We start from the raw sequence: 25,772 nt of genomic DNA, 5'->3' as shown, positions 1-25,772 counted from the left end.
TTATTATGGTTGTTGCTAACATGAACCTTACACACTGATGTGTCTTGTATAACTGTTTTTACATCATATTCTAGTGTAATACGATACAGCCAAATACTACTACCATAAAACTTTACAGTTTAAAAATAATTTGATAATTCATATTTAAAAGTCTAGAATAGCCAAATTCCCCAAAGATCTTAAAGAGAAATTTGGGAATCTTAAAGATTCATTTGTGATGAACCCAATGTCAAGGAATTTCAAATATTTAATTCTTTAGAGGCCAGTGAATCACTAAAAAAAAAAATCTTAAGTCAATTTATTCCTGTTTCAACATGGCTTCAAAAATTCAGCAGTGGTGGGACTTTGTGTGACTGCCATTTCTGTTCAAAGCCACTATTTTGTGTGTTACTGTCCTGTTGTAGTCTCCCACCCTTCTTCCTTCATTTCCACAGTGCTGTGTGGGCCCTTCAAAGACACTTGGAAGGAGAAGTGGAAACTATTACCTAGGAGAATAGATCAGGAATGTTTAAGAAATAGATTTTAGGTAGGATACAGTGAGGCAAGGAATGGGTGTAGCACAGCTGGGCAGGAAAACAAGTTACAGAATGTCATTTATAACACAGCAGTGGGCTGCGAATTCCAGAAAGCTGAAAAGGAAAAGGACATAGCACTGAAGTAGTTCTACAGGTCCATCTAAGATAGCCATAATGGTATGTAACTGGAACCCATACACATGAACACTGTAAAATTATGTTTGTATGACTTAGGAGTACTTTTCTAGGGAATGATCCTTAGCTTTCATGACCTTCTCAATGGGATCATTAGTCTCTAGGAAACAGCAAGGTCTTACAATTTCAAAGTCTCAACATATTCTTGATGAATTATGGGTACTTATGCATCCAGGCAATCCCTTTGGACAATCCCACTTAAGATCAACTTTACAATTATAACCAGTCTTTTAGAAAGAAACAATGTTATCTTGTTTCAGTTTGAAAGAACTTTAGAATTCTTTAATAGTTCAACAGAAGTGCTAAAGAGTTTATTCTCTCGAATAGTTTAACATCCTAAAGTCCCATGGTTTAATACACTATGTTCTGTCACGTCCTTACACAGCTCTAAGCATTAACCTAACAGGGTGGTAAGGAACAAAGAAATGACAGATACATGGCCACTGAACCGTTAAGGCAAGAAGGCAAGTTTAACTAATCTTGAAAGTAAGTCTTAGGATGACAGCAGACTTCAGACCATACATTCTGGGGAGAAAAAGCTACAGTGGGCATCTTGTACTCACAAAGTCCACATGTGCTCTAGGACTAAAGGAAGGATGTGCTACCCGTCAATGCCTCCCCCAGGGGAGGGCTTTCTTTATTTCTAAGGAGTAGGAGGCTTTGGTCCTTGACATTCGGGCTCATGTTAACAGTGCACATGGACCCGGGAGGTCACACACTTAGGGACTCCTGTACTTCCTGCAAAGTTACTATGTGTAGTATGTGTGTAATATTTATATCTGAAAAATAGTCAATAAAATATAAAGCAAATGATATATTCATTAGTATAGACTGGTATTTTATTTCCCATTTTCTTCATAACTACTACTGAAGTTCATATTAAAAATTCTATTTTCCATTTTTGGGATGAGGAAACAGCCCGAGACATATTAGGAAAATGGTCACAGGCCTCACAGATAGGAAGTCAAGACAACTGTGGACTGATGGTAGATGTATGTTGTTGCATATGTATGTGCATGCACCACACAAACATACTCATACATACAGACACATATATATCAAAATGGATACTGTTCAGCCATATGATATACATACAATGTATATACCTACCTATAAAACAGACATATCAATGGATGCTTCTTAGCAAGATATGATATTCTTGTTATAAAAATATAGCTGATTAACTCTTCAATCGTTTTGGAGTTTTAAAAAAAATTAAAGGCTGAGAAATCAGACAACAAAAGGAGATCAAAGGGATACAGATTGGAAAGGAAGAAGTCAAAATATCACTATTTGCAGATGATATGATAGTATATTTAAGTGATCCCAAAAGTTCCACCAGAGAAACCAGATAGTCACCTTCAGCAAAGTGGCTGGGTATAAAATTAACTCAAATAAATCATTAGCCTTCCTCTACACAAAAGAGAAACAAGCCGAGAAAGAAATTAGGGAAACAACACCCTTCATAAAAGTCCCAAATAATATATAATACCGCGGTGTGACTTTAACTAAGCAAGTGAAAGATCTGAATAAGACTTCAAGCCTCTGAAGAAAGAAATTGAGGAAGATCTCAAGATGGAAAGATCTCCCATGCTCATGGATTGGCAGGATTAATATAGTAAAAATGGCCATTTTACCAAAAGTGATCTACAGATTCAATGCAATCCCTATCAAAATACCAATCCAATTCTTCAAAGAGTTAGACAGAACAATTTGCAAATTCATCTGGAATAAGAAAAAAACCCAGGATAGATAAACTATACTCAAGAAAAGGACTTCAGGGGGAATCACTATCCCTGAACTCAAACAGTATTACAGAGCAATAGTGATAAAAACTGGTATTGGTACAGAGATAGGCAGATAGACCAGTAGAATAGAATTGAAGACCCAGAAATGAACCCACACACCTATGGTCACTTGATTTTTGACAAAGGAGCCAAAACCATCCAATGGAAAAAAGATACCATTTTCAGCAAATGGTGCTGGTTCAACTGGAGGTCAGCATGTAGAATGCAGATCGATCTATGCTTATCACCCTGTACGAAGCTTAAGTCCAAGTGGATCAAGGACCTCCACATCAAACCAGATACACTCAAACTAATAGAAGAAAAACTGGGGAAGCATCTCGAACACATGGATACTGGAGAAAATTTCCTGAACAAAACACCAATGGCTTATGCTCTAAGATCAAGAATCGACAAATGGGATCTCATAAAACTGCAAAGCTTCTGTCAGGCAAAGGACACTGTGGTTAGGACAAAACGGCAACCAACAGATTGGGAAAAGATCTTTACCAATCCTACAACAGATAGAGGCCTTATATCCAAAATATACAAAGAACTCAAGAAGTTAGACCGCAGGGAGACAAATAACCTTATTAAAAATGGGGTTCAGAGCTAAACAAAGAATTCACAGCTGAGGAATGCCGAATGGCTGAGAAACACCTAAAGAAATGTTCAACATCTTTAGTCATAAGGGAAATGCAAATCAAAACAACCCTGAGATTTCACCTCACACCAGTGAGAATGGCTAAGATCAAAAACTCAGGTGACAGCAGATGCTGGCGAGGATGTGGAGAAAGAGGAACACTCCTCCATTGTTGGTGGGATTGCAGACTGGTACAACCATTCTGGAATTTAGTCGGGAGGTTTCTCAGAAAATTGGACATTGCACTACCCGAGGACCCAGCTATACCTCTCTTGGGCATATACCCAAAAGATGCTCAAATAAATAACAAAGACACATGTTCCACTATGTTCATAGCAGCCTTAATTATGATAGCCAGAAGGTGGAAAAAACCCAGACACCCTTCAAGCGAGTGATGGATACAGAAAATGTGGTCCATCTACACAATGGAATACTACTCAGCTATCAAAAACAATGACTTTATGAAATTCATAGGCAAATGGTTGGAACTGGAAAATATCATCCTGAGTGAGGTAACCCAATCACAGAAAAACACACATGGTATGCACTCATTGATAAGTGGATATTAGCCCAAATGCTCGAATTACCCTAGATGCATAGAACACATGAAACTCAAGAAGGATGACCAAAATGTGAATGCTTCACTCCTTTAAAAGGGGAACAAGAATGACCTTGAGAGGGAATAGGGAGGCAAAGTTTAGAATAGAGGCTGAAGGAGCGCCCATTCAGAGACTGCCCCACATGTGGCCCACACATATACAGCCACTAAACTAGATAAGATAGATGAAGCAAAGAAGTGCTGGCTGACAGGAACCAGATGTAGATCTCTCCTGAGTGACACAGCCATAATATGGCAAATACATAGGCGAATGCCAGCAGTAAACCACTGAACTGAGAAGGGCATCCCCGTTGAAGGAATCAGAGAAAGGACTGAAAGAGCTTCAAGGGGCTTGAGATCCCATATGTACAACAATGCCAACCAACCAGAGCTTCTAGGACTAAGCCACTACCTAAAGACTATACATGGACTGACCCTGGACTCTGACCTCATAGATAGCAATGAATAGCCTAGTAAGAGTGGGAGGGGAAGCCCTTGGTCCTGCCAAGACTGAACCCCCAGTGAACAGGATTTTTTGGCGAGGGCAGTAATGGGGGGGAAGATGGAGAGGGGAACACCCATATAGAAGGGGAGGTGGAGGGGTTAGGGGGATGTTTGCCTGGAAACCAGGAAAGGGAATAACAACTGAAATGTGAATTAAAAATACCCAATTTAATAAAGATGGAAGAAATAAAATACATAAATAAATAAAAAATAAAATAATTTAGATTCATATGTATGTTATATATGCTGATATATACATAATTGTAAATAGATACCAATTTAACAATTTAAACATTTAAGTATAAGAGAAATTATTTTCTAATTCAATAAAAGTCTTCATTCTAAAATCTAAAAAAAAAAAAAAAGGAATTACCCACTTTGATGAAGATGGAGAAAAAAAAAAGGTGTTTGACACAAGGTATACATAAAAAGTGTTACAAGCAGGAGGGTATTAGAAATGCATACTTGGCATTGGGGATTTAGCTCAGTGGAAGAGCGCTTGCCTAGGAAGCGCAAGGCCCTGGGTTCGATCCCCTGCTCCGAAAAAAAGAACCAAAAAAAAAAAAAGAAAGAAATGCATACTTGTCACAAGTATCTGTAGGTAACACAGTATTGTGTACAATAAAACTGTACAAATGAAAAAAATTAAAGAGGGAAAAATTAAAAAAATGCTGTCCAAACTCTGAAAAAAAAATTAAAAAGTGATTTAAGTCAGTAAGGAATGTTGAAAAAACAATGACAAATAAAACCATGCTAAGATCTAAAACTCATAATTAAGATGTTAAAGTTTATTTATAGCTCTGAACTAAATAATGTATATTAAAAAGCAAATTATTTTTATGAATTAAATTGATTTTAGTATACAAGGTATTTTTCTTCTCATTTTATCTTCCTTTTCTTAATTCTACCCAATTATCTAGTCATATTTCATTCAACTTAGGTTCAATGTCATCTGCATCAATTTCACTATTTTGCATGTTCACAATTTTATCAATTTAACTAATAACAAATACATTGACCAGATCAAAAGCATCTGCCATCTGTATTTGGGCTCATATCATTCCCATTGTGATGGGGCTGAAATAAAGGGGGAACTTGCTTATTCCTGCTTTTTCTCCTAAGGTAAGTTTTAAAACTTTAAGCAACCATGGTCAGACTGACCTTATCAGAGCATAAGATCATCTGGCAAGATGGAGAACAGAAGGCTTAGGCAGGGCATCTTACCTCTCTTCCACATAAGGCCTGACTCTTCTGTAGGGCTGCTGACTTCTTTCAGGAATCACATGAGCCTTTTCTGACACCTAATTTACTTTACATCTTTCTACCAAAGCCCTTAATGATGTATCAGACACTCTTCTCACAAATCTATGGCCAGATCTAGAGGTTTCATACCACTCTAGAGGTTCAGTTTCCCTTCAGTACTTATAAACTTAGAGTTCCCCCCAGATTTAATTTGCCTGGAACTTCACAATGAGTTGTTTTCTCCCAGAAAAGAAACTTCAAATACATGGCCTTTGGGTCCATGGGATCACTGAAGCTGTGATTTTCCACAAGACTATACCCAACAACATTTCATCAATGGACAGGGCAGAGGCTCTCCCCAAAAGACTCCTGGCAGTTTAGAGTTGATGGAGGAAGGAGTGGGCCATTTTCTTTAGTGGTGTAGCCACTGAGATGGTGCCCAGGCTCCAGTAAGTACCCTCCTTCCCATGCTGCTACATGTAACTTAATTTAATTAAACATGTCACCCACAAATGGAAGCTACAGGCATAGAAAGGAGACTGACTGGGAAGGGTACTCACAGGGGGAGAAGAAGAAAAGTGAGCAGAGGGAAGTAGAAATGGATACTAATTAGACTCATTATATATATGTATGAAACTGTCAAAGAATCATAGACATGGAAAAGTAACATAATTTAACTAAAATGAAAGCAGAAACATGTCCTGATTAAATTTGAGGACAGCAAGATGGTTTTTAAGGATATCCTGTCTAGAAAATTGTCCATTTCATCCAGATTTTCCAGTTTTGTTGAATATAGGCTTTTGTAGTAGGATCTGATGTTTTTTTTTATAATTACCTCAGATTCTGTTGTTATGTCTCTCTTTTCACTTCTGATTTTGTTAATTTGGATACGCTCTCTGTGCCCTCTGGTTAGTCTGGCTAAGGGTTTATCTAGCCTGTTGATTTTCTCAAGTTTTCTAGACAGATACTAAGTACCAAAGTTAAATCAGGATCAGATAAACCATCTAAACAGTCCCATAACTCCTAAAGAAATAGAAGCAGTCATTAAAGTCTTCCATCAACAAAAACAACAACTCAGGACCAGTTGGGTGTAGTAGTAAATTTTATTAGACCTTCAGAGAAGACCTAATACTAATACCATCTAAACTATTCCACAAAATATAAACAGAAGGAACACAACCCAATTCCTTCTATGAAGCCACAATTACTCATACCTAAAGCACACAAAAACTCGACAAAGAAAGAGAACATCAGACTAATTTCCCTGATGAAATACTCAATAAAAATCTCACAAAATGAATCCAAGAATACATCAGAACAATCTTTCGTCATCATCAAGTAGGCTTCATCCCAGGGATGCAGGAATGGTTCAATATATGGAAACCCAACATTGTAATTCACTGTGTAAACAAACTCAAAGAAAAGAGCACATGATCATCTCACTAGATGCTGAGAAAGCATTTGACAAAATTCAATACCTGTTCATGGTAAAAGTCTTGGAAAGATCAGGAATTCAAGGCCCAAGAATAAACATAGTAAAAGCAATATACAGCAAACCAGTAGCCAACATCAAATTAAATAGAGAAAAACTTGAAGCAGTCCCACTATAATCAGGGACTAGACAAGGCTGCTCACTCTCTCCTTACTTATTCAATATAGTACTCAAAGTCCTAGCCAGAGAAATTAGACAACAAAAGGAGGTCAAAGGGATATTGGGAAGGAAGAAGTCAAAATATCACTATTTGCAGATGATATGATAGTATATTTAAGTGACCCCAAAAGTTCCACCAGAGAACTTCTAAGCCTGTTAAACAAGTTCAGCATTGTGGATGGGTATAAGATTAACTCAAACAAATCAGGAGACTTACTCTACTCAAAGGATAAATAGGCTGAGAAAGAAATTAGGAAAATGACACCCTTCACAATAGTCACAAATAACATGAAATACCTGGGTGTGGCTCTGTATGATAAGAACTTCAAGTCCCTGAAAAAGGAAATTGAAGAAGATCTCAGAAGATGGAAAGACCTCCCATGCTCATGGATTGGCAAGATTAATACAGTAAAAAGGGCCATTTTACCAAAAGCCATATACAGATTCAATACAATTTCCATCAAAATTCCAACTCAATTCTTCACAGAGTTAGAAAGAGCAAATTGCAAATTCATTTGCAATAACAAAAAACCAAGGATAGCCAAAACTACCCTCAACAATTAAAGAACTTCTCGGGGAATCACCATCCCTGGCTATTATTACAGAGCAATACTGGTAAAAACTGTATGATATTGGTACAGAGAGAGATATTGGTATAGGTAGATCAATGAAATAGAATTGAAGACCCGGAGATGAAACCACATATCTATGGCCACTTGATCTTTGACAAAGGAGCTAAAACCAAACAGTGAATAAAAGATAGCATTTTCAACAACTGGTGCTGGTTCAGGTGGAGGTCAGCATGTAGAAGAATGCAAATCTATCCACTCTATCGCCCTGTAAGAAGTGCGAGTCCAAGTGGATCTAGGACCTCCACATCAAACCAGATACACTCAAACTAATAGAAGAAAAACTAGGGAAGCATCTGGAACACATGGGCACTGGAAAAAATTTCCTGAACAAAACACCAATGGCTTATGCTCTAAGATCAAGAATCGACAAATGGGACCTCATAAAACTGCAAAGCTTCTGTAAGGCAAAGGACACTGTGGTTAGGACAAAACGGCAACCAACAGATTAGGAAAAGATCTTTACCAATCCTACAACAGATAGAGGCCTTATATCCAAAATATACAAAGAACTCAAGAAGTTAGACCGCAGGGAGACAAATAACCCTATTAAAAAATTGGTGTACGGAGCTAAGTAAAGAATTGTCAGCTGAGACAATGGCTGAGACAATACACAATGGCTGAGAATTATCTAAAGAAATATTCAACAGCCTTAGTCATCAGTGAAATACAAATCAAAACAACCCTGAGATTCCACATCACACCAGTCAGAATGGCTAAGATCAAAAATTCAGGTGACAACAGATGCTGGAGAGAATGTGGAAAAAGAGAAACACTTCTCCATTGTTGGTGGGATTGCAAGCTGGTACAACCATTCTGGAAATCAATCTGGAGGTTCCTCAGAAAAAATGGACATAGTACTACCCAAGGACCCAGCTTTACCACTCCTGGGCATATACCCAAATGATGCACAAATATATAACAAGGACACATGGTTCACTATGTTCATAGCAGGCTTTTTTTTATAATAGCCAGAAGCTGGAAAGAACCCAGATGCCCTTCAACAGAGGAACGGATACAGAAAATGTGGTACATCTACACAGTGGAGTCCTAGTCAGCTATCAAAAACAATGACTTTATGAAATTCATAGGCAAATGGATGGAACTGGAAAATATCATCCTGAGTGAGGTAACCCAATCACAGAAAAACACACATGGTATGCACTCTTTAATAAGTGGATATTAACCCAAAAGCTCAGATTACCCAAGACATAATCCACAGACCACATGAAGCTTAAGAGGAAGGACAACCGAAGTGTGTAAGCTTCAGTCCTTCTTAAAAGGGGGAACAAAAATGTTCATAGGAAGAATCATGGAGACAATGTTTGGAGTAGAGATTGAGGAATGACCATTCAGAGCTTGCCCCACCTTGGGATCCAGACCATATACATACAGCCACCACACCCCGACCATATTGCTGATACCAAGAAGTGCATGCTGACAGGAGCCTGATATAGCTATTTCCTGAGAGGCTCTGCTAGAGCATGACAAATACAGGGGCAAATGCTACAAGCCAACCCTTGAAGTGAGAATGGGGTCCCCAATGAAGGATTTAGAGAAAGGATTGAAGGTGCTGAAGGGGCTTACAACCCCATAAGAACAACAGTACCAGCCCATAGAGAGGAGACACAAAAATCCCTGAAAGAATTCCAGGAAAACACAATCAAACAGTTGAAGGAATTAAAAATGGAAATAGAAGCAATCAAGAAAGAACACATGGAAACAACCCTGGATATAGAAAACCAAAAGAAGAGACAAGGAGCTGTAGATACAAGCTTCACCAACAGAATACAAGAGACAGAAGAGAGAATCTCAGGAGCAGAAGATTCCATAGAAATCATCCACTCAACTGTCAAAGATAATGTACAGCGGAAAGAGTTACTGGTCCAAAACATACAGGAAATCCAGGACTCAATGAGAAGATCAAACATAAGGATAATAGGTATAGAAGAGAGTGAAGACTCCCAGCTCAAAGGACCAGTAAATATCTTCAACAAAATCATAGAAGAAAACTTCCCTAACCTAAAAAAAGAGATACCCATAGACATATAAGAAGCCTACAGAACTCCAAATAGATTGGACCAGAAAAGAAACACCTCCCGTCACATAATTGTCAAAACACCAAACGCACAAAATAAAGAAAGAATATTAAAAGCAGTAAGGAAAAAAGGTCAAGTAACATATAAAGGCAGACCTATCAGAATCACACCAGACTTCTCGCCAGAAACTATGAAGGCCAGAAGATCCTGGACAGATGTCATACAGACCCTAAGAGAACACAAATGCCAGCCCAGGTTACTGTATCCAGCAAAACTCTCAATTAACATTGATGGAGAAACCAAAATATTTCATGACAAAACCAAATTTACACAATATTTTTCTACAAATCCAGCACTACAAAGGATAATAAATGGTAAAGCCCAACATAAGGAGGCAAGCTATACCCTAGAAGAAGCAAGAAACTAATCATCTTGGCAACAAAACAAAGAGAATGAAAGCACACAAACATAACCTCACATCCAAATATGAATATAACGGGAAGCAATAATCACTGTTCCTTAATATCTCTCAACATCAATGGCCTGAACTCCCCAATAAAAAGACATAGATTAACAAACTGGATACGCAAAGAGGACCCTGCATTCTTCTGCCTACAGGAAACACACCTCAGAGACAAAGACAGACACTACCTCAGAGTGAAAGGCTGGAAAACAACTTTCCAAGCAAATGGTCAGAAGAAGCAAGCTGGAGTAGCCATTCTAATATCAAATAAAATCAATTTCCAACTAAAAGTCATCAAAAAAGATAAGGAAGGACACTTCATATTCATCAAAGGAAAAATCCACCAAGATGAACTCTCAATCCTAAATATCTATGCCCCAAATACAAGGGCACCTACATACGTAAAAGAAACCTTACTAAAGCTCAAAACACACATTGCACCTCACACAATAATAGTGGGAGATTTCAACACCCCACTCTCATCAATGGACAGATCATGGAAACAGAAATTAGACAGTGATGTCGACAGACTAAGAGAAGTCATGAGCCAAATGGACTTAACGGATATTTATAGAACATTCTATGCTAAAGCAAAAGGATATACCTTCTTCTCAGCTCCTCATGGTACTTTCTCCAAAATTGACCATATAATTGGTCAAAAAACGGGCCTCAACAGGTACAGAAAGATAGAAATAATCCCATGCGTGCTATCGGACCACCACAGCCTAAAACTGGTCTTCAATAACAATAAGGGAAGAATGCCCACATATACGTGGAAATTGAACAATGCTCTACTCAATGATAACCTGGTCAAGGAAGAAATAAAGAAAGAAATTAAAAACTTTTTAGAATTTAATGAAAATGAAGGTACAACATACCCAAACTTATGGGACACAATGAAAGCTGTGCTAAGAGGAAAACTCATAGCGCTGAGTGCCTGCAGAAAGAAACAGGAAAGAGCATATGTCAGCAGCTTGACAGCACACCTAAAAGCTCTAGAACAAAAAGAAGCAAATACACCCAGGAGGAGTAGAAGGAAGGAAATAATGAAACTCAGAGCTGAAATCAACCAAGTAGAAACAAAAAGGACCATAGAAAGAATCAACAGAACCAAAAGTTGGTTCTTTGAGAAAATCAACAAGATAGATAAACCCTTAGCCAGACTAACGAGAGGACACAGAGAGTGCGTCCAAATTAACAAAATCAGAAATGAAAAGGGAGACATAACTACAGATTCAGAGGAAATTCAAAAAATCATCAGATCTTACTATAAAAACCTATATTCAACAAAACTTGAAAATCTTCAGGAAATGGACAATTTCCTAGACAGATACCAGGTATCGAAGTTAAATCAGGAACAGATAAACCAGTTAAACAACCCCATAACTCCTAAGGAAATAGAAGCAGTCATTAAAGGTCTCCCACCCAAAAAGAGCCCAGGTCCAGACGGGTTTAGTGCAGAAGTCTATCAAACCTTCATAGAAGACCTCATACCAATATTATCCAAACTATTCCACAAAATTGAAACAGATGGAGCCCTACCGAATTCCTTCTACGAAGCCACAATTACTCTTATACCTAAACCACACAAAGACACAACAAAGAAAGAGAACTTCAGACCAATTTCCCTTATGAATATCGACGCAAAAATACTCAATAAAATTCTGGCAAACCGAATTCAAGAGCACATCAAAACAATCATCCAATGATCAAGTAGGCTTCATCCCAGGCATGCAGGGATGGTTTAATATACAGAAAACCATCAACGTGATCCATTATATAAACAAACTGAAAGAACAGAACCACATGATCATTTCATTAGATGCTGAGAAAGCATTTGACAAAATTCAACACCCCTTCATGATAAAAGTCCTGGAAAGAATAGGAATTCAAGGCCCATACCTAAACATAGTAAAAGCCATATACAGCAAACCAGTTGCTAACATTAAACTAAATGGAGAGAAACTTGAAGCAATCCCACTAAAATCAGGGACTAGACAAGGCTGCCCACTCTCTCCCTACTTATTCAATATAGTTCTTGAAGTTCTAGCCAGAGCAATCAGACAACAAAAGGAGGTCAAGGGGATACAGATCGGAAAAGAAGAGGTCAAAATATCACTATTTGCAGATGACATGATAGTATATTTAAGTGATCCCAAAAGTTCCACCAGAGAACTACTAAAGCTGATAAACAACTTCAGCAAAGTGGCTGGGTATAAAATTAACTCAAATAAATCAGTTGCCTTCCTCTATACAAAAGAGAAACAAGCCGAGAAAGAAATTAGGGAAACGACACCCTTCATAATAGACCCAAATAATATAAAGTACCTCGGTGTGACTTTAACCAAGCAAGTAAAAGATCCGTACAATAAGAACTTCAAGACACTGAGGAAAGAAATTGAAGAAGACCTCAGAAGATGGAAAGATCTCCCATGCTCATGGATTGGCAGGATTAATATAGTAAAAATGGCCCTTTTACCAAAAGCAATCTACAGATTCAATGCAATCCCCATCAAAATACCAATCCAATTCTTCAAAGAGTTAGACAGAACAATTTGCAAATTCATCTGGAATAACAAAAAACCCAGGATAGCTAAAGCTATCCTCAACAATAAAAGGACTTCAGGGGGAATCACTATCCCTGAACTCAAGCAGTATTACAGAGCAATAGTGATAAAAACTGCATGGTATTGGTACAGAGACAGACAGATAGACCAATGGAATAGAATTGAAGACCCAGAAATGAACCCACACACCTATGGTCACTTGATTTTTGACAAAGGAGCCAAAACCATCCAATGGAAAAAAGATAGCATTTTCAGCAAATGGTGCTGGTTCAACTGGAGGGCAACATGTAGAAGAATGCAGATCGATCCATGCTTATCACCCTGTACAAAGCTTATGTCCAAGTGGATCAAGGACCTCCACATCAAACCAGATACACTCAAACTAATAGAAGAAAAACTAGGGAAGCATCTGGAACACATGGGCACTGGAAAAAATTTCCTGAACAAAACACCAATGGCTTACGCTCTAAGATCAAGAATCGACAAATGGGATCTCATAAAACTGCAAAGCTTCTGTAAGGCAAAGGACACTGTGGTTAGGACAAAACGGCAACCAACAGATTGGGAAAAGATCTTTACCAATCCTACAACAGATAGAGGCCTTATATCCAAAATATACAGAGAACTCAAGAAGTTAGACCGCAGGGAAACAAATAACCCTATTAAAAAATGGGGTTCAGAGCTAAACAAAGAATTCACTGCTGAGGAATGCCAAATGGCTGAGAAACACCTAAAGAAATGTTCAACATCTTTAGTCATAAGGGAAATGCAAATCAAAACAACCCTGAGATTTCACCTCACACCAGTGAGAATGGCTAAGATCAAAAACTCAGGTGACAGCAGATGCTGGCGAGGATGTGGAGAAAGAGGAACACTCCTCCATTGTTGGTGGGATTGCAGACTGCTAAAACCATTCTGGAAATCAGTCTGGAGGCTCGTCAGAAAATTGGACATTGAACTGCCTGAGGATCCAGCTATACCTCTCTTGGGCATATACCCAAAAGATGCCTCAACATATAAAAGAGACACGTGCTCCACTATGTTCATCGCAGCCTTATTTATAATAGCCAGAAACTGGAAAGAACCCAGATGCCCTTCAACAGAGGAATGGATACAGAAAATGTGGTACATCTACACAATGGAATATTACTCAGCTATCAAAAACAACGAGTTTATGAAATTCGTAGGCAAATGGTTGGAACTGGAAAATATCATCCTGAGTGAGCTAACCCAATCACAGAAAGACTTACATGGTATGCACTCATTGATAAGTGGCTATTAGCCCAAATGCTTGAATTACCCTAGATCCCTAGAACAAAGGAAACTCAAGACGGATGATCAAAATGTGAATGCTTCACTCCTTCTTTAAATGAGGAAAAAGAATACCCTTGGCAGGGAAGGGAGAGGCAAAGATTAAAACAGAGACTGAAGGAACACCCATTCAGAGCCTGCCCCACATGTGGCCCATACATATACAGCCACCCAATTAGACAAGATGGATGAAGCAAAGAAGTGCAGACTGACAGGAGCCGGATGTAGATCGCTTCTGAGAGACACAGCCAGAATACAGCAAATACAGAGGCGAATGCCAGCAGCAAACCACTGAACTGAGAATAGGTCCCCCGTTGAAGGAATCAGAGAAAGAACTGGAAGAGCTTGAAGGGGCTCGAGACCCCATATGTACAACAATGTCAAGCAACCAGAGCTTCCAGGGACTAAGCCACTACCTAAAGACTATACATGGACTGACCCTGGACTCTGACCCCATAGGTAGCAATGAATATCCTAGTAAGAGCACCATTGGAAGGGGAAGCCCTGGGTCCTGCTAAGACTGAACCCCCAGTGAATTAGACTGTGGGGGGGAGGGCGGCAATGGGGGGAGGGTTGGGAGGGGAACACCCATAAGGAAGGGGAGGGGGGAGGGGATGTTTGCCCGGAAACCGGGAAAGGGAATAACACTTGAAATGTATATAAGAAATACTCAAGTTAATAAAAAATAAAAAAAAAGAACAACAGTACCAACCAAGCAGAGCTCTCAGTTACTCAACCACTACCCAAAGAGTACACATGGACAGACCCATGGCTCCAGCTGCATGTGTAGCAGAGAATGGACTTGTTGGGCACCAATGGGACACTACCCCCCCTCCCAGTGTAGGTGAATGTTAGGGTGGGAGGCCAGGAAGCAGTGAGTGATTGGGGAGGGGATACACCATCATAGAAGAAGGGGAGGAGGGATGGGACTGGGGTATTATGGATGGGAAACTAGGAAAGAGGACATTTGAAATGTAAATAAAAAATATCGAATAAAAAATAAAAAAATATATTTAGAAAAGTTGCCACTTCTCTGACTTCCACTCTCTCCCCACCCTTTCCATATTCTAAAATAATTTTTGCTTCCTAAAATAAACCTTGATTCTTTGCTCAAAAAAAAAATGGGACAGCCTGCTGAGATGTGTTTGGCATGTCTTTTGTTCTGGGTTTCAGATTTTGGGGAATTAAATAACCCTTCCAGAGTACTCCCACCCAAAAGGAGAGAATTCCAACCTGGGATGGTTTAACTGTAACATGAAAGGAGTCAAGGTTTTCCTACATTTCTCCCAGTCAGGTGCTTCAGCAGTACTCCCCTTTTCAAGTCCAGAGGACCCCCTGAAAGGCCAGTGTGGGCCGAGTGCAGGGCTGTGTACATGCACGTGTACAGCCACAGCTACATTGTAAAAGAGAATGCTTTAAACATGAGGAGAATATTTTAAAAGTCTCCCATCAGAAAAGGCACGCCTTAGCTTTACATTATGACATATGTTACACATATGTACTGAGGGTAACAACATGTGAATTTCTTGCACAGGAAAGAATATGATAGAAAATCAAGCAACGCATGTTCTTTCAGATTGGAGTCTGGCATAGCTGCCAGTTATAAAGACAAGTGTCCCGACTAGTGTGTGACACATATCATCGCTCCATTTAGTAGTGCAGCTGAGGTTTGTGTTGTCTTTTAACAATCTATGTATACAAAAATAGATGAGCTCCCTCTAAGAATTTATTTTAAGCAGTTTCAGAACTTTGAAGCATATTAAGACCTAGTAGCACTGGCCCTTTCTCCGTAGCCATAGTCAGCATTTCCTTCTGAATAGAGCTATGTGCTCCATGAAATTCCCTATCCCATACTGTCCTCTCCTGTCACTTCCACAGTTTCCTGGATGGTCTCTATCAAATGGGAGTAGTTAGCCAGCACTGGATCTGGCCATCTCTTCTGTTATGTCAGTGACAATGACAACTTCTTCCTTGCTGTAGCATTGAAGGATTTCTTCTGTCCTCCCAGGCACTGACTTCTCTGGTGAGAATGAATTACATACGCTTCAGTGCATGAATTGTGAACATAAGTGTCCAGCAGAAAATTCAGACCAGACTCATACTTAGTTCCCACAGTTCACACTTCAAATACACATTTCCTGGTTTTATAAACTAAAAGTTATCACACAAGCAGCACTCATAATTTAAATTCAGGGACATTAATGTTGGATTCCATGGGTTCAGACACTGCTTAGTCATGTCTAGAAAAGATACCTTAAAGAAATCATTTTGACTTTTTTCTGTGCTTCAACTTTATTATGAGACAATCAATGGACATGATAAAATGTACTTCAGTGCCAGGATCCTTTTGACTATTAAAGAGAAAGCAGCAGACAGGACAATAGCGCACAATAGGTGACCCATGCAAATGGGTGGCAGGAACTGCTCCATAGATGTTCTCCATTCTATATATACTCGGTACAGAAATGCATTTAATGACAAACATTATTTTTCAAAATTCTTTCTGTAAGGGAACACTCCATGTAGGGCTGTTTTTATCCTTGATATCGGTGGGACAACACTTCTATAATGGTATGGTTCAATATCAGAAAAGTGCTATTATTAAGTCTACTTAAAATCCTCCAATCAGAGTGCCAGAGCAGTCACAGCACCAACAGGTGCTGAAAGTGAGGACAGAGCTGTACTGTGGCAATTCTGCTCTCTCTGCCCCAACCCTGTCAGGGTGACTAGCGATGGCCAGAAATATGAAGCCGCAGTGCAGCACATTAAGTTAGGGAAAGAAGAGCCCCCCCTAGCCTTTTGATACAGAAGTAGCAGATCTACGTTATTTCAAAGATAAGCTCTGAGATAAGAAAATGTGTCCAGAGGAAGGCAGTAGAGTGTTATAGTTAAAAGCAAGCAGCAAGCAGAGCATCCAACAAATTTCTTGCTGTGTCTCTCTCTCTCAGTTTCTCTTTCTCTTTGTTCTCTGTTTCTCTCTGTCTCACCTTCCCTTCCCCCTCTCCCTCTCTCTCTGTTTCTCTCTCTCTCTCTCTCTCTCTCTCTCTCTCTCTCTCTCTCTCTCTCCTCTCATCATGGCTTAAGATCCTAAAAAGCCCCAAATAAGAATAAGAGTCCACTTTCTTAGTAAACATAGTATAGAGGGGACAAGGCATAGCAACCAATGATGCCAGCTGTCCCTGACCTCTGTTCTCACATCCATGGGCATGTCTTTAATGCAAACTTCCTTTGAAATATAGTATCAAGGTATTCTTCAGTGACAACAAAGTTCACACCAAGGGAGGAACATTGTGTAGTCATTAAAGCACTCTCCCAGGCTAAAGTGATCGGGGCTTGCTAATGTAGTACAACCAGGATGAGCACACATTCTCACTTGCACATGGTTGTCAGAGTGGATCTGTTGAACTGCAGCAAATAGTGGTAGTGTCCTTTTTCACTGAGCATGTGTTATGGTCTCCATAGAAACTAACCTGGTCACTGTGTACATAACACAGATACTAAGAGTGACTCTACAAAATAGTTAAACCTTATATATTATCATTCTGCTGAATGCTTAACAATGTAACTATATACTCCAAACTTAAGACAGTTGAAGGATTCAGTTTTTTTTTTAAGACCACATGAAATCGGAAGGGAATATTTGTGGGCTGGGGGTGGGGGGAGATTGGAAAGGAAGGAATGGAGTGTAGATTTGACCAAAACACATTATATGCTTGGGTGAAATTCTCTAAAAATAAAAGAAGAAAATAACCCATGTAGAAAGATGTATGACAAGTATTTGAAAAGGTTCCTAAATTCAAATACCAGAGCCAGTCTCAGTGCTTGCAGAGCCCTCCCAGATGGACACGTAGTCTCACACCCTGCTTAGGTAAACACTGCCAGCTGGGTCTCCACTGCAGCAACAGGCTAAGACAACACTTTCTTTTCCTATGCTTTCAAGCCCTAGCTTCAAGTCTTGCAACCTTTGTCTAATTTTAGGAAGGAAAAAGCTCTCCATAGGCCAGAACACCAAGGGATAGGGCCTGTAACCAGATGTTTCTTGCGTCACATGAATTTATGAAGGTAAGTCTCCGGCCACAGTTATGGAATGGCAAACTGTCATTTATTATTGCAGGCACTCAGAAGAAGTCACATGCAGGCTTCCCCAAACACAAACGACATGGGTAAGTAACATTTAAAGGAAAAGGAAAAAAAGGCAGTGTTTGGTGACTGACAGTCTGGGAGAGAGGACAAGCTCTTTACAAAACTACATGATCTGAAAGGAAAAGACAGTAACAGACAAAGGACTTTATAAAGCAAGAAAGCCAGTCAGTATCTCATATATCGGAGTCAATTAAACTACAAGGAAAAAACAGTGTCAGTACCAAGTATATATTTTAAGTAACACCCACAATGGTTCATTGATAAAGCGGTTTGATTTTTATAAGATAGACCACAGAAGGCAAGTTACTATAAAGCACAGATTTGGCAATTATAATGAATATATATGAAAAGGACATATTATAAGTGAGAAATGAACACTGTCAAACCTGAACCCACACCAGCCTTAGCAAGGGAGACATTTAAGTAATAATAGCTGGGATTAAACATTATATATTTATTAAACTTTATGAATACATTTGAAATGCTGACACAAATTGCATCATATTTATAATACCCCATTAAAGTCAGTTCTGAGTATTTGTTGATGGATACCTCTAGAAATACTCAAGCACACTGTTAAGTACATCACAGGTATATATGTATTTAAGAATTACCAAGCGTTCAATGGTTTGAGGACTTGTAGCAAAAATAAAAATTACTACAGATTGAAGAACAGCAGGGATACACTCACTGAGAACAGAGTTACAGTCCTGAAGGTATACAGCATTATATATTCTCTTGGTTTGGAAAACAGAATGTAAAGGAATGAGATTATTTTTCCTTTAATATATAAACCTGATGCTAGGGTCTGATGACCTGAATTCAATCCCTAGGGCCTATGGAAGGAAAAGAGACACTTGCAAGTTGTCCTTTGACCTTCATGTGTAATAATGCTATGGCACATACAACCTACACACACACACACACACACACACACACACACACACACACACACACACACACACACAAAAGATAAAGGAAATACAAAAGAAGCCAAGACTCTTACAACCTATATTGTTTTATACTATCTTTAAAGACTATGAAGTCTGCTATGGCATAAACAGAGAAAATCACATTTTCATTCATAAGCTGTTGTAGATTATAGATGTTTTCTGTATTAAGATCTTATAGTTTAGGAATGAATATATTCTGTATAAGCTATTAATTGAGTAGATACAAACATATGTCTCATTTCACCAAAATTTTTTTCAGTGTGAAAATCTGCCTTATTTAATTATATATATTATATAAATATATGAGTATCTATGTATATATACATTATATTTATACCATGAAAAATTTCCCTTTTATTGACAATAGATTTTTTTCTCACAGAATATATCCTGATCACTTTTTCCTCTCACTGCTCCTCCCAGTTTCTCCCTACCTTCCCTCCCATGTAGATCCATTCTCTTTCTGACACGCAGAAAACAAACAGGCCTATAAGCGATAGAATAAAACACATAAGGCAAAACAAAAGTGAACACACTGGGATTGGACAGGACAAGCAAAGGGAAGAGAGCCCAACAAGAGTCTCAATAAGCAGACTCACTCATTTGTTGGCATTCTCAGGAGCACCATAGAAACACTGAACTGCAAGCCATAACAGGTATGTAAGGGCCTGGTACAGACCCTGGCAGCCTCAGTCTCTGTGAGCTCAAATGAACTCTGATCTTGTCAGTGCTGAGGGCCTGAGGTTCTTGGTGTCCTCCATCCCCTCTGGCTCTTATGTCTTGTCAGCAGGGTTCCCTGAGTCCTGAGGGTTGTCATTTGATAGACTTATCATTCAGAGCTGAGTGACCCAAGACCTCTCACTCTGCATGTCTGGCTATGGGTCTCTGTATTTAGATCAACTTTTTAATTTTTTTTAACGTAGGCTGTAGTTGAAAGATCATGTACTTGTTTTATATAGAAGGAATTTGATGGTAAGGAAAATAATTTGCCCATGTTCACCTAGTACATGGTACACCTACAGCTGATTCTCTTATTGTTTACATATCATAACCTACATTTTCTTTTCTGAAATAGTTATTATACAGGAAAGCCACTTGCTTACTGTCTCTTTCCTGCTAAAATTTGTTTCTTAGTGGGCAGAATCACGTTTTGCTCACACATTGCTTTTTGCTGCCCATTGATTATTACATAACAGTCTAACATATAATGATTTCTCACAAATAATGTGTGCAAGGGTGTGTGTGTAAAGAAACGGACTCAGTGCAGAAGGGGACACAGGGAGCCAGTGGTGTATCTTGTTTGGAGATTTAGAGACATTGCAGGTTTTGGTTCTCGGTGTCTAGCGAGTAAGCTGTTAGTTCTATAAATGAGCGATGAAGAGAAAGAAGAGACCAGAGCAGGCAGTGGGCATGGGAAGACTCCGCAATATCCAGGCGTCACTTGAGGGCTGGGCTGAACCTAGGACAGGTCTTCAGTGTTGTCCAAGACCGGGTTCAGATAGCTTATGGTGTTAATGTCACCAGGCCAAATGGATTTGTCTTAGATTTAAATTATTTCACAATCTCACACATATATCACTAAATTTTACATAGTCCTTAACTCAGGAGAAAAATATGAAGCTAGAAGAATTAGAAGTATTGACTGCTGAGATGCAAATACGAATCAAACTCACAAAATTAAAACTGTATTCTGTAAGGCCAGAGGGAAATTGCTTGATTTTCTACATTTCCAATGAAACGTATGTCAAATAAAAGCAAGGTGTTGCATGTGGGACATTAAAGACCACACTATATGACTTCAAAGCTGGACAAACCAGTACAAAATAATGTCAACTTTAAATAAAGTAAAGAAAAACCACTACTTCACATGTTCTGAGATAAAATCAAGCAGTAGGTAACCAGAAGTGGCCTGTGAGATGTCACTGAAGAGCCATCAGTGATGTGATCACTTTTCCTCTGAGCCACAGGAGTGAAATGTGATACTGATACAGTCTATGTACGTATATACAGCCTATGTATATATTACATATATATGTATGTATGTACAGCGAGGAGCCCCCAACCAGTTAAATCAAAATCCCTTAAATGATCTTAAATCAGGATAGGCCAATCAAGTGTGGATTAATACAGTTAGTTATCATAGAACAAGACAGGCTGACACCCATTTTTAGATGGGTAAAAGACAGTATCATAATAACTAAACTACCAGCTTCAAGTACTGTTTGAAAATATTTGAACAAGGGTCTCCAGATGGTTCTGCTACGTAGGAACTTTCACTAAACACCTGAGACTTCTCTTTCTGCTTCAACATTCAAGCAAATATTGTTTCCATAAGGAATTTCTATTCAGCCAACTACTGAAAACGCCCTTTAAATGCTGGATCTGATACCTAGTAGCAGACAGGCCAACACAAAATAGACTCAGTGGCATCTTTGGTGGGCCTTTGTCTCATTGCACTAAGCAAAGGCTTACTTCTTCTACCTTTCATGCTCTCTGCATATGAGTTAGAGCTGCCAGTTTGGAGCCTTTATGGGATTCTTGAATGTGCACATCAATGTGTGTGTCTTCATCTATGTGTAATTCTCATGCTTTTTCTTTGGTTCTTTTTTTTTTTGTTTGGTTGCTTTGTCTGAGTAATTATTTTTGGTTTGTTTTATTTTATTATTATTCCTAAGATGTCTGTTTATTTTCTAAGGACAGACCAAAAAGGTGTAGGTCTAGACAGGATGAGCAGAAGGAAGGAAAACCATAACCAGAATAGGTTGTATGAAAAAAAAACCTGTTTTGATATAAAAGGCAGCAGAGGCAATTGTGAAATTGTTTAGATTTAAATTTTTACATGCTCCACTGAAAATAAAATTAGTGTTTCTTATAAAAACAAATGTACACTACACTGATCAGTAAGTATAGGAAATTTTTAAAAGGAAAGGTTTTAAAACACAATTCTATAGAAAGAAACATTTGAAATATGTCATTTTGAGATAGGGCTTTCAAGAATTTTATCTTTTACATATATCATATGAAAGCTGGGTAGGAGAAAGACGATATTGGATTAACCGTAGCTATTCACTCACAGGTATAGGCCTGTTCTTCACTTCCTAGACTCTGAGCACGCACTCAGAGTTGCACGTAATAAAGGAGCACTTCTGAGTTCACGCACTCGTGAACCATAAGCAACAGTCATTGTCCACTAAGTGTCCTCTATCGATATCTATCCTAATGGAAAACACCAGAGCAAGGCTTCAGCTCACTGACAGTAAGAGATAACCCTGAAACCCATCATTTAGGAAACTCATGACAGCTCTGATGTCAGAGCTCTGATGTCCGTTACACTGAGGATGGTGAAATGGGACAAAAGAGAACTCTAGGGCATGTGTAAATACCGTCTTCCTTCATGTGTCTGTTGCGTAGCATGTACCTCTTCGGGGAAGAAGAATCCTACTAGCCGAGTCCATGACTTGTAGCCTCTATACTACTATCATTAAACTTTGCCTCAATTTCATGAGTCTGAACTTATTCACACAGCAATAATTTAAGATAAATAGAGTAGTTAGCCTACAGAGCACCAGATATTTAATAAGCTTCTGTATGAATGATGATAGGAGGCAGGATTTTGTTACATCACACCTTTTGTTAAGTGGCCAATTTAGCCAATATGAAATCCTCTAAAATGGCAATGCTATGATAGACTTAGTAGTTCACTAATTGAGAAAGTCAATTAGATGTCACTGTTTCATAGTGGGTTAATGACTTCATTTACATTTTCAGGGATTTTAAAACAGTTCAAGGAAGGTGCCAGATTGACAGTAGTGCAGGCTGAACTTCTTACACTATTTTTACAGAGAGTTAATAATATAAAAGGCAAAATACAAAAGAGAATTACACATAGATTTTATATAATGAGATTTTAGACACACTACAGATATAGATGAACAAGAGAGATGATTTTAGAAAAAAAATTACCAAAGACATACGGCACACAAGGAAAGAAGGAAAGTATCACATAGCTAGAGTTAGACAGCTTCCAAACTGCTCTTCTAGGCACATATATATGTATGAAAAAATGATGGCTATATAGCAACAAAATATTACTGCACTTGAGGAAGAGAGTGAAGGACATGCTAGAGGAACTCAAGGAAAGCTGAAGGGAAAGGAGTAAAGTAGTATCTGAGGGGAAAGTTACCACAATCAGAAACGTCATCGAAGCAAAAGAGCTAGAGACTGTGGATGGGTTATGTATGCCCAGGAAACACTACAGGAATGAACACCACAGACAGCGCCTCTGGAGTCCCAATTCCTTCCCACTCTAAGAAGAGTCAGCCTAACACTCCTTACCGTGGGTGTCATGATGAAACCTACCACACTACTTTCTGTCACTGATTTGTCAGGCAAAGCAAATCTGCTCTAATGATATCTCTTCCCACACAGCTTTCAGCATACAACATCATCTATTAGTCCCTTCCTTAAACAAAAAGGACAATCAACTTATTGCTGAGTTTTCCAGTAATTGAATTAAAATTTCTAGGAGGTAATTAATGTTGAAGCCACTTTTTATTATCTAGAAATGGGTGGGTTAGAGCCTACTGTTCTAAAACTTACATTCTAATAGTTATGAATGCAAAATAATGATGTCATCTATAGACCAAATGAATTTATAAGTTAACATCCTGAGTTGCTGAAACTAATTTAAATATTAATAATGACCTGTCTGCTCCATAACCTCAAAGAGAAGAAAAGAATTAAAAACTTTCAAGCACAGAAGGAATTATCCATTTGTTGTCTGTTCAGGAGAGGAAACGGGTGAAGCCAACATAGGTGTCACCTGTAGTGTGACATGGAATAACACTGGAATCAAGAGCCACGGCACACAGGGGATGAGGCCTCTGCTTCATGTGACTCTAAAGTGCCCTATCAGCCAGCACATACGCCTTTCATTCCCTGGTGACAGAACCTCGCTCTCTGCTTCCTAGAAACACCTCAGGCTCCAAAGTGATTTACTTTTGTGCAAGGTGTAGGTTGACAGGCCACCAAGGTGGCTTATACACATAAAGCACTTTAATTCTGTGGACTGGATAGCTGTTTTTCCTGTTCTTTCTTTGATCGATTTGGCAGGTCAAGTCAGTCAAATGGTTTCTTCATGTAGAGGCTGCCTTACTATGGAAATGAACATGGTAACATTTGTCTTTGTCAGAAATTATGTCAAATTATTCAAATTTATTGGTGAATTACAGCAAACATCCCAGCTGATGAACATCACAGTCATATGTGTTTTTTAGAGAACACTTATGGCTCTAAAAAGATAACATTACAATTAGACATCCCATTCTGAAGCTAAGATATTTAGAAAAAAGATGTGGTCTGTTATTTAAGAGAGTTATTTACTTTAATCAGAAAACTTCCAAAGACGTCCAGAACTGTGGGAAATAAAAGACGCCCCATTCTGAAATGCCATGGCTGTTTTCAGCCTCTCTCTGCTATTCTCCTTGTGGACCCTCATGAAGCGGTCTCTAAGACCTTGACTGTCACTTTTCATCTTTTCTATGGACATGCTGAAGCCTTCACATTAACACTGTGTCTCTGGCTTGAGGTAATAAACGATTAGCTACGACACACTGTGACATTCATGTTATTCTTTGCTGTTCTATATCTAGCCAATGTCTCAAAAATTAATGCAAGTATATCAGGATCTGAAATTAACTTTTTATAGCCAAAAGCAACATCCTGCTATAAGAAGAAAAACCTATTATAAATGGGCTGGCATCTGATCACTTGTAGATAATAGCAGAAAATAACATTTCACATTATAAAATGTTGAATATAATAAAAGCTGTTCCATAGTGATTAATCAGTATTTTGCTTATGCAATGATGAGGTCTAACTAGGTGGTGCCTGTTCTTAGTGAGTGACAGATCCATTACCAAAGATCACACATAACGTGTATTGGCTAATACTCATGTGATGGTTTATGGAAGAAATTGAGAAAAGAAAACAATGCAGAAAAGTTTCTCTCTGAACTGCTTATTAAGCTTGGAAATATTTTTTAAAACATAAAAGCCAGTCACTAGTATATTGTAAAAATATGTGTTATTCAACACATGCTTTAAGGAATCTCGTGGCTGCTGGAGAGACCGCTCATTAGGTAAAGTGGCTGTTGAGTCAACCTAAAGACCTGGGTTTGATATCTGGAATCCATATCAACTGCATGAAGACACCGACTCCATCAGGTTCTTCCTCATCCATGCTGAGGCACTTGTTCCTGACCAATATTATACATGGAAATAATGAGTATAGTAAATAAAATTAATTTTTAAAAATTTTCGAAAGAAACCACTGTGTGAAATTAAATCTGTTTTAAAATCAATCTAGGGCAATATACATATGTATCTTTCTGTAGATTCTTTAAAATAATTTCTTATTAAAGTACTTATTTAGAAGAGCAAATCTGGTATGCTGCAAAACTAAGGACTTTTACTTAAAAGTGTCTACATGTTCATATTCTGGTATGCTAAAGGTATTCTGACAAATTTAAGTACAT

General features: G+C 38.5%; 1 protein-coding gene across 21 annotated transcripts in view; it reads right to left on the bottom strand.

The window, feature by feature from the left end:
• Arb2a (ARB2 cotranscriptional regulator A) overlaps positions 1-25,772 on the bottom strand; it is a 464,298-nt gene that overhangs the window by 137,834 nt on the left and 300,692 nt on the right. Inside the window, exon 10 of one of the 21 annotated variants that reach the window (XM_063281483.1) lies at positions 4,342-7,465. The exons of the other annotated variants lie outside the window; for them this stretch is intronic. Coding sequence (XP_063137553.1) covers positions 7,355-7,465 — 111 coding nt within the window. The 3' untranslated portion in view covers positions 4,342-7,354. Of the gene's footprint in view, positions 1-4,341; positions 7,466-25,772 lie in introns of those variants that run through there. 21 annotated transcript variants of the gene reach the window in all.

Source organism: Rattus norvegicus, chromosome 2 (assembly GCF_036323735.1).
Source record: "Rattus norvegicus strain BN/NHsdMcwi chromosome 2, GRCr8, whole genome shotgun sequence".
In the NCBI taxonomy this organism is placed as follows: Eukaryota; Metazoa; Chordata; class Mammalia; order Rodentia; family Muridae; genus Rattus; species Rattus norvegicus.
Note: the sequence above shows the minus strand (reverse complement) of the source record. Positions and strands in the feature narration are given on the sequence as shown.